This window comes from Peromyscus leucopus, chromosome 22, assembly GCF_004664715.2.
Source record: "Peromyscus leucopus breed LL Stock chromosome 22, UCI_PerLeu_2.1, whole genome shotgun sequence".
Lineage (NCBI taxonomy): Eukaryota > Metazoa > Chordata > Mammalia > Rodentia > Cricetidae > Peromyscus > Peromyscus leucopus.
The window spans coordinates 35583781-35593932 of record NC_051081.1 but is presented as its reverse complement, the minus strand read 5'-3'; the positions used below and the strand labels follow the sequence as shown (position 1 = coordinate 35593932).

The following is a 10152-nucleotide window of genomic DNA, read 5'->3' as shown; positions in this document are numbered from 1 at the left end:
CACCTGGCACTAGAAAGAGAGAACTAAAATCCCCACAGATAAGCTTTACTTGAATGTCTGCGTACATCTGACCAAACGGCAAATGTTTGCAAAGGTGAAGTTTATTAAATGGTAAAACCTGGGATGTCGAGCTCAGTCCACACAGAGTGGTACCCGCTGCTGTTTGCTCAAGGCCAAGGGCAGCACGCCCCATTTTTCTGGAAGCCTCCTTACATTGCTTTTATTGCCAACCAAGGGGCACATTTTTTGTGCTTTCGTCTCATCAGTGGCAAATGTGCATCCCTCATATCTCTTGTTTACATCGCGGCTGTTTCAAACGGGGTAAAAATGAGCTGAATATTTACCAGAAAAGCTTATAACGCGTATAACTATAACAGCAACTTTATTTTAATTTTTTCATTAAGGGATTTAAAAAAATTCTTTCTCCCCAAATAAGCTAAAAAGAAGTCTCTGTAAAAATGCCAAAAAACACATTTTAAAAGCCCAGACTGATATGATACCTTTTTATATGATTGACAGCTAAGAATAAAATGTCCAATTCTGAATGGTTTTGATAGGAATTTACTGGTGGGAACTAGACAGACTGTATACTTCAGGCTACGGATGGAGCTCAACAGTACAGTCCGAGCCCTGAAGGGAAGGAAGAAGAGATTTGTATTCATTTCCAAGTTTTGCGTGTTTGCTGACAGGCACTGGTGATGAGGTCACTCTGGAAGGCAGACATTTATATGGTGGGGTTTCCAGGGCTTTCCATACGACAGATTCAAACATTTTACCCAGATTTTTCTCCCTTATATTTTAAATAAAAGTACAAATACACAACTGATAAAAGATACAGAGTACAGAAAGACTAAAATAACACTACCCCCTCCCAACACGGCCGATCTTCCATGTCTGAAACCCTCTAACGGTCACATGGTCGAGCAGTTCACAAGCCAAAGCTGACCTTCGGTCTGCAAACACTCATGTCCATGGGTGTGTGCTGCGGATGGCCTTTTTTCCTCTGTCACAGAGAAAAGCCACACGGTCTTCTCTTTTAGAAAGAAAGTTTAAAGAGCAATGTGGACACGCTGTTCAAAACCAGCCAAGTCCAGGCAGCTCCTCAGGCACCACTGGTTCAGCTGTGGCTCCAGAAGGTCCCAGGTGTTGTCTCTGAAATTTAGGAATCACATTTACTAGCAAGGCTCTTTTTTGTTTGGTTGTTTTTTTTTTTTTTTTTTTCCAGACAGGGTTTCTCTGTGTAACAGTCCTGGCTGTCCTGGAATGCACCCTCTAGACCAGGCTGGCCTCGAACTCAGAGATCTGCCTGGCTCTGCCTCCTGAGTGCTAGGAATAAAGGTGTGCGCCACCAGCCACCACAATTGGCTAAGAGGGCTTTTTTTTTTTTTTTTTTTTTTTTTTTTGTTTTTCGAGACAGGGTTTCTCTGTGTAGCTTTGCGCCTTTCTTGGGACTCACTTGGTAGCCCAGGCTGGCCTCGAACTCACAGAGATCTGCCTGCCTCTGCCTCCCGAGTGCTGGGATTAAAGGCGTGCGCCACCATTGCCCGGCTAAGGGCATTTTTAAAAGAAAAAATTCCTTTAAAATTAGGGAATCTGAAGATGAGCATAGTGGCGCACGCCTTTAATCCCAGCACTTGGGAGGCAGAGGCAGGCAGATCTCTGAGTTTGAGGCCAAACTGGTCTACAGAGTTCCAGGACAGCCAGAACTACACAGTGAGACTGTCTCAAATAAATAAATAAATAAATAAATAAATAAATGAATAAATAAATAAATAAATAAATAAATAGGGGATCCAGTCCTTGTAAATAGCAAGACATACTACCAGCCAGCTATACAGAGCACAGCTCATGTCTTCCCTTCTTTCTGAAGAAGGCTCTCACTCTGCAGGGCCGGCTGGCATCTGAGTGAGATGCTCATATTGGTCTGGAGATCCTGACCCTCCTGCTTTGGCTTCCCAAGTGCTGGGGTTACAAGCAAGAACCACTCCACCCAGCTTTTATTTTAACACTGTCCAAAAAGACCTGGACCATGACAGCCGCCTCCCATGCAGTTGGGAAGGCCAGAGCTTTCTCAGGGAACAAACAGGTGAGCTGGAAAGGGGCTAAGGAGGGCAGACACGCTCCCCTTCGGACCAATCACCACTCCCAGCCACAAGCAGAATTCCCTGAGCAGGAAAGACTTACGGACACACACCCCATGGCTAGCTCAGCCGAGTCCTGCCTCGATGCCCCGGATCCTCCTGGTCAGCTGCACGTCCTTGGGGAAAAGAGTGACCCGGCCGGCATGTAAGGTGAGGAGGTAGGCGTCCTCAAAGAGGTGAACTAGAAACGCTTCTGCTGCCTAGGGCAGAAAGAGAAGACTGAAATGGACGAAGGGCCTGGACTGGACTTCCTTGGAGACATACTTACTGACTCAAAGGACTGAAGTAAAGGATAGGGTGAACCCGGTGGCCACCCATCAGACCCCCTCCAAACTGTCAGGGATTACACGTTGGCTGTTCTTTTCAGGAGGCCAGGAACAGTCTGTGGTACCCCATAAGCAGTCCTGTGGAATTCTGGGATGCTCTTCCCCCTCTCGGCCTTCACCTGTACCTCCTTCTCCTCCTTACCTCTTGAAGGGCCAACAAGGCCTGGGATTGCCAATATAAGTCCAAACCGCGAGTGAATTTCCCACATATCTCTCTTACCTATGGAGGAGCGGGGTGGAGATGAGTAGTGAGAAGCAGAGGAGTGATTAAAGAATTGAGGTCTTTCTCCAAGCATCTCTAAGCATCCTCATTTCCACCATTATGTCTCGCCCTGATCTCTGGCTCAGAGTAGAGCTTTAACTGGCACAGCTTACGGGTGGAGAGGAGGAAAGGCGTTCTCCGGGCTAGGGAGGGAAACTGGATGAGAGGGCTCCACCACAGACAGAGGCAATGAGGAGAAACCAGCCTCAGGGGAAACAGAGGATGTACAGCACCCCAAAGGGTTAGGGGTGACCTTCAGCCACCATCAGCAAGAAGCAGAAGAAAAGGTAGCCCCGGGGCAGAGTGAAGGTCCCCAGAACTCACGACCCGGCTGAAAGGCTGCTTCCTCAACAGGAGGTCAGTGCTCTTCTGCAGTCTCCGAACTTCCCTAAGCCACAGAAGTTTCCGCCTCCTGTGCAGACCGGAAGTGCCTGAGCGGAAGAAGAGTTAGGTCATAAGGAAAGCGCCGTGGAAAGAACTGGTGCCTCGCGGAGGTAGCTGAGACAAGCGTTCACGGCAGCAGACTTTACCACGTGACTAGACTCCACCGGGCAGGGAAGTCTCTCTCTCCCAGCTGTTGGAGGCAGCAATGGCAGACGGGGGCTTCGGGCACGCTTGCTACGTGAACGCGCGGTCTGACCCTTTGGGTTGGCATGGTCACTTCCATGAAGCCTTTCTCAAACCCCAGTCCCTTCCCAACAGATCCTTCCCCACGCATCTCCTCTCTTTCCCATTCCCACCTGGACTGGAGAGTTAGTCATTTCAGTTTTGAGGTCCCTCTCTTTCCTTTTAACAGCTGGAAGGAACCAGACACTACCTAGTATGAATATCTTGTCTCGATTATCCTGGAGCCCAGGGAAGTAAGGGTAGTTGGCCAGTGCTCACCAGAGGCCAAGCTGGGACCTCGGAAGTGGCATATTTCAAAATGTGCTAGTGCTGGGAATGTCGGCTGTGACACCACAGCCTTTGGTGAAAATTCAAATTCTCACGAGGAAATTAAAAAAAAAAAAATTCTGCTCTAGAGATGCAGCTCTGTGGTAAAGTGCTTGATTGGCACGCACGAAGCCATGGGTTCAATCCCCGCAACACAGACGAAAGAAAGAAAAGACTTCTAACTTAATGTAACTCTGATGTTGAAGAAGAAACTGAACTGGTGGTATTGGACTATTTAAAATGAATACTATAAAAATTTACTCTTAAAACCCCGGAAGACATACCCCCCTCCAACAGCCCCAGAAGCAAACGAATAGCCTGCAATACATCTAGTAGAAAAGAAGAATGCCAAAGGAGTTCAGGCCGAGAGATGGCTCAGTGGTCAGAGCGTGTACCATGCCTGTAGAGGAACCAAGTTTGGTTCCTAGCACCCACGTCAGGTGGCTCACACTTCCTCTAACTTGAGGTCCAGGGGGAACTAATGACTGGTGTCCTTGGTCACCTTACCAATGTGCATATACATAGGATTAGAAATAAAAATTGGGGCTGGAGAGATGGATGGCTCACTGGTCAAGAGTATTTGTTCTTCTTGCAGAGGACCTAGGCTTGGTGTCCGGCACCTATATATGGTGGCTCACAACCATCTAACTCCAATTCTAGTGAATCCAACGCCCTGACACCTGCATCTGACCTCTGTGGAGGTACATACGTACGTACACATACACATACATAAACACACATACACAACACTGACATATAAATAATAATGTGGTGGTGTGAATAAAAATGGCCCCCATAGGCACTCCCAGGAGGTGTGGCTTTGTTGGAGGAGGTGTGTCACTAGGGGGTGGGCTTTGAGGTCTCAGAAGCTCAGGCCTGGCTGGTGTGTCACTGTGACTTCCTGCTGCCTTTGGATCCAGATGTGGAACTCTCAGCTCCTTCTCCAGCACCATGTCTTGCCTGATGCTTCCTGTCCGGATGATAACGGACTAAACCTCTGAACTCTAAGCCAGCCCCAATGAAATGTTTTTCCTTTATAAGAGTTGCCATGGTCACGGTGTCTCTTCACAGTAACAAAACCCTAATTAAGACAAATAAAAAACACAAAAATCTTTGTGGGTGTTTTGCCTGCATGTATGTCTGTGCCTCATGTAGATGTACATGCTTGGTACCTGCAGAAGTCAGATCCCCTGGCACTGTGGTTACAGATGGTTGTGAGCCACTGTGTGGGTACTGGGAATCAAACCGTAGTCCTCTGGAAGAGGAGTCAGTGCTCATAACTGCTAAGCCATATCTCTAGGCTCCCCCAGAATAAAAGTAAATCTTAAAAAACAGAACTGAGTTAAATTCAACTGAAGTGCTAGTTATTAAGATAAGCAAGACATATTAAATATGATAAATTAGTGAGAATGAAAAACTAAATAAATAGTATAACTGCTCAATAACTATAAACAATAACTGATAAAAATGAGTAAATCTGATTGGTTGAACAGCTTGGCTAAGACAATCAACAAGACAAAACAAAACACACACACACACACACACACACACACACACTGGCTGGAGGTGCTGCTCAGAGCACTCAGCTCGCACATACAAGGCCCTCAGTTCTTAACCACTGAGTCATCTCGCCAGCTCCGTGAGCCCTTATTCTTTCTCGGAAAAGAAAGATTTTGAGAAACCCAAGAAGAATAAGAGAGCTGTAAGATTCACGATGCAAGAACACGTGGTCATGAAACGGAACTGATCAGAGATGCCATGAAACCAAACATCCTGAGGACGGGTCTCCACAAGTCAACATAAGTAGTTGGGAGCCAGAGAAGAATTTCAAGCAGGACGTATTGAGAATGTAAGCCCTGCCAGCCAGGTCCACAGGCCCACAGGCCCAATTCCAACAGGGTTAGGCTGGGGTACATGGAAGGTACTGACTGCCACACCAAAACATTTTATTCTATGTGTATGGGTCATTGCCTGCATGTGTGTCTGTGTGTGCAGGGCCTGCAGACTCTAGAAGGCATGGGATCCCCTGGAACTGGAGTTAAAGATGGTTGTGAGCTGCTATGTGGATACTCAGAGTTGAACCTGGCTCCTCTGGAATACCAGTCAGTGCTCTTAACCTCTGAACCATCTCTCCAGGCCCCTCTTCGTCAATTTTGTTTTTAATTGAACAGTAACATTCTAGTTGCTGTGTAAGACAAGAACTGGAAAGGGTTAGGAGTAGAAATGGAGGAGGGCTGGAGAGATGGCCCAGTGGGTAGGAGCACTGGCTGCTTCCTTCCAGAGGACTCAGGTTCAATTCCCAGCACCCACAAGGCAGTTCACAACTGTCTGGAACTTCCGGGGGATCCCAAGCGTTCACACAGACATACATGTAGGCAAAACACCAATGCATTAAAAAAAAAAAAAAAAAAAAAAAAAAAAAAAAGAGTAGAAGTCGAGTCGTGGCTCCTACTGTGTGTGTGTGTCAGGGTAAGGGAGGAGAGCAGGAAAGCCAGTGGGGGAGACCAAGTATGCAAATCAAATGATAAAAAGTTGGGGATGGAAAGCTGGCTCAGCAGTTAACAGCGCTTGTTGCTCTTCCAGGAGGCCTGGGGTCTGTTCTCAGCACCCTTACAGGGCGGCTCACAACTGCCTGCGGTTTTGGGGGTTCGGAGCCCTCTTCTGGCCGTCGCCAGCACCCTCATGCGTGTAGCGCGCGCGCGCGCGCGCACACACACACACACACAATCAAAAAAAGAAACATCAAAATTCCGTGCCCGTTAGAATCAGCAGTGTGTCTTTTTGCTCAAGCTACTACCTGTCTCGTCTGCGCCTCGCTTTTCTCCCGGGCGGTAAAAACGGCCAAGAAAGAAACCAGGAAACCCCACGCGTGCACGGTTCGCGGCAAGACTCAGTGAACCAGGGGCCGCGCGGGCATCCTCCGCAGGGCGGGCGCGGGACCGGGCCTCGGAGGTTCGGGCAGGCCCGCTTACCTAGATGGGAGCTCCGTCGCGAGGGCTCGGGGGTCGGGCTGGAGGGCCGCCTCCCCGGGGTCCTCGGCTGGCGGCGCGGGCTCGTGGATGGCCGCGAGGGTCCGGCGACCGGGCTGGCGGGGCGTCTCGTCGGGGTCCTGGGCTTGCGGCGCGGGCCCATGGTTCCGCCTCCGCTGAGCCTCCCGGGTCCCGGGTCCCGCGGCCGAAGTCGGACGAGAGAGCGAGGCGACCCTTGCGCGTCAGGGACACCGGAGCTCCGCCGCCGCCGCCGCCGCCATCAGTTCAAAAGTCACCCGCCCCGCCCACCGCATTTTTAAAATCCCCAACTCCGTGACTCTCAGTGGCTGGCTCTGCAACGCCGCCCGTGGAGCGACAGCCGGAAGGACCAGTGAGAATGAAGGTCTGGCCGCAGAGCCAGCCAATGGGCGCTCGGAGACGCGAGGGAAGGCGGGGCTTTCTCACACTTGGGTGGTTGATCTTCGAGCGACTTGGGCTCGCTTTCTCCGGTGCCCTCTGGGCAAAAGGACAGCTCAGTTCTGATGTGGGTGGCAAGTTTGTGGAATTCATTCCCGCACACGTTTTATGCTTTCATATCAGCGTTGGTGTGGCTTTGGAAGTGGGGAAACAGACCTCCCAAGAATGTGAAAACTCCATACAGTTCCCGGGACCCTCCCGAGAGCAATCAGCAAATAAGGATTCAGAGGTCAGGGTAACTGCGTGAACTTTTCAGATGATAGGATCGTGGGGACAGCCAGGACGATAGGATCTGAGGACAAGGTCAGGCAGGGCAGGCGCCAGCACTATTCTTGGACCATGCTATTGAACACCATGACGGAACTGTCCGAGAAAAAAAACAACAAAAAAACAAAACAGCTTTTTCCTTTCTCCTGGGAGTAATAAGAATTCGGGTCATGTCTCCGTAATTAGAAGAAACAGAATTTCAATTTCGTCATTTTGCTTTTTTGAGTTTTCTAAATGTTCTACCACGAACGTGTACTCTAATCAAGAAAATCCTTATATAATCAGTGGTTTCACAGAAGCCTTCTGCAACATTGGGGTGGGTGGTGTAAAATGGTGCAGCTGCTATGGAAATGTGTCGTGGTTTGAATCTGAAATGCCCTACAAAAGCTTGGTCTCCAGTGCAGCAGCGTTCAGGGGTGGGGACTGTGGGAGATGATTGGCCCATAGGTGCTCTGACTTCATCTGTGGATTTAATCCAAGCACTTGAGAGGTAGAGGCAGGAGATTTGCTACAAGCTTGGGGGCAGCCTAGCTTAGTGGGTTTGAGGCTAGGCATCCTATGTAGTAAGATTTGTCTTAAACAAACAACCAAGCAAGCAAACCAAGGCTGATGGCATAGCTCCATGGTAAAGCACTTGCCTCATACACAAGGTTCTGTGTTCAATCCCCAATATGCTATCCACAAATAAAAAATTTAAACATAGAATTATCCAGAAGTCCATGTAATACATTCAAAAGAACTAGAAGCACATATATACTATGTGTGTGTGTGTGTATATATATATATGTATATATTTATATATATTTATATATTCATGCTTGCAGAAGTTTTACTCACAATGAGCAAACAGTGGAAAGTACCTGGGTGTCCATCATCAAATGAATAAAGAAAATGAATACACAATGTGTGTTACTCACTTTTAAAAAAAGGGAAGCATGTCTGACTTATGCTACAAGGATGAACCTTGAAACCATTATGCTAAGTGGCATAAGCTAGTCACAAAAAGACCACTAGTCCACGATTCCACTGGCCTGAGGTAGATATGGGAGTGGTCCAATTCATTTAGAGAGAAAACAGAATGGTGGCTGCCAGGAGCTGGGGGGATGGATAATGGAATTATTGTTTAACAGGGACAGAGTTTCCAGTTGGGAAGTGAAAGTAGTTCTAGAGGGATGGCAGTTGTGGTTGAACACTATGTATGTTCTTAATGCCATCAAAGTTTTATATTTACTATTAAAAAAGAGAAAAGCAAGTGTCTCACTAAGTCTTTTAAGGCATAGTCAAATCACAGAAAGATGATCACCTCCCACCCCCAGCCCCATTATCCAGGTCAACATGGATGAAAGAAATCCAGATCCTCAGCAACTGTTAATTAGATAAAAAAACAAAAACCAACCTTCACCTATGAACTCTGCTTTAGACAGCCCTTTATTAAACTAGCAGTAGAGTTGGGCGCTGGTGGTGCATGCTTTTAATCTCAGCACTTTGGAGGCAGAGGCAGGCGGGTCTCTGTGAGTTTGAGGCCAGCCTGGTCTACAAAGCGAGTTCCAGGACAGCTAGGACTACACAGAGAAACCCTGTCTCAAACAAAACAGAACAAAACAAAACACAAACAAACAACAACAAAAAACACCTAGAAGTAGAAAGCTAGATAGAAGACAGAATCCAGAATTCATAAGAAACTGATGAAACCAGCTGCCTATGAAGCTGTAGTGATGGGTGGCTTCAGGTAGGAGAAGGAGGGGTGTTTATTAATGTACACATTTTTACATAGTTTGGTTTTTGAACCAATTGAACTACTGATATTTTTTATTAAGGAAACCAAGTGGACTGAAGATGTCGAGGTGAACACTAGTCGTCTGAGCTCTAGACGAGTTGAATGGAACAAGAAGAGTAAATTGTAGATCATAGGAGCCCTCAGAACTACTGGGGAGACCAGCATAGGAGGAGAAAGGGGGGAAATTAGTTGTTTGTGCCATAATGTCTGAGACAGGCGCCTTCAACCAAAGCTGGCATCACAGAGGAGCGAGCAGCTGAGTCAGGATTTGAACCCCACACCTAGCCATGGCGCATACCTTCTGTCGCCACACCACTGCTTCTTGCGATGGTTTTACTTTCCCTTTCCTGAAGAGGGAAGTGGGTGCAATTTCACACATCTGAAGTCCCGCCTACTCTAGAGTCTGATACAGGAAGATCATTCAAGCCCAGGGACTGTGGCTTATATCATGCTTTGCTGATTCGGCATCAACATGGTGACCTGGGAGTTGGGAACCACCACGTTGTTCGTGATAATTGGAAAAGCTACACCCTGGCTTGAGCAATACAGTGAGAAGCCACAGGGGCGTGAGGAAGAGGGCAGTGGCAGTCTAACTCAAGGAGCTGTGTGACTGAGGCATCACCACACCCGACTCAAGAGGTCTGGCTTGAAAAATGTCAATTGCGATAGGCATGGTGGTTTTGACCCGTCATCCCATCTACTTGGGAGACTGAGGAAGACCGAAAGCTGTAGGGCCCAAGGGCGGTCTGGACAACTAAGGAAGACTCAAAATCGAAGGTAAAATAAAAACAGGGCTGGGGATATAGATCATTAGTGGAGGGCTTGCTTAGCATGCATGAAGCCCCTGGGTTCAATTTCCAGCACACACACACACACACACACACACACACACACACACACACACACACACAAAATAGGGCCACTCTGATGATCAGAACACACAGTCCTCACCTTGACTCTAGTCAGCTTAAGGGCATGGTTTGAGTGTGGGCTTTTATAT

The 10152-nt window shown here is 47.9% G+C and overlaps 1 protein-coding gene across 2 annotated transcripts; it reads right to left on the bottom strand.

The window, feature by feature from the left end:
• Window positions 1-363: 363 nt before the first annotated feature.
• Cenpa (centromere protein A) lies at window positions 364-6923 on the bottom strand. 2 transcript variants are annotated; one of them, XM_028874423.2, is made up of 5 exons: window positions 6635-6923; window positions 3054-3160; window positions 2610-2687; window positions 2185-2341; window positions 364-1152 (listed from the first exon to the last, which is right to left on the bottom strand). In XM_028874423.2, exons 1-4 carry the CDS (start codon window positions 6792-6794, stop codon window positions 2207-2209), a joined length of 480 nt encoding a protein of 159 aa, XP_028730256.1. In that variant the 5' UTR covers window positions 6795-6923; the 3' UTR covers window positions 364-1152; window positions 2185-2206. The 2 variants fall into 2 exon arrangements, with proteins under 2 accessions (XP_028730256.1, XP_028730247.1); XM_028874414.2 differs by having other exon boundaries at window positions 2195-2341.
• Between the last annotated feature and the right edge of the window lie 3229 nt (window positions 6924-10152).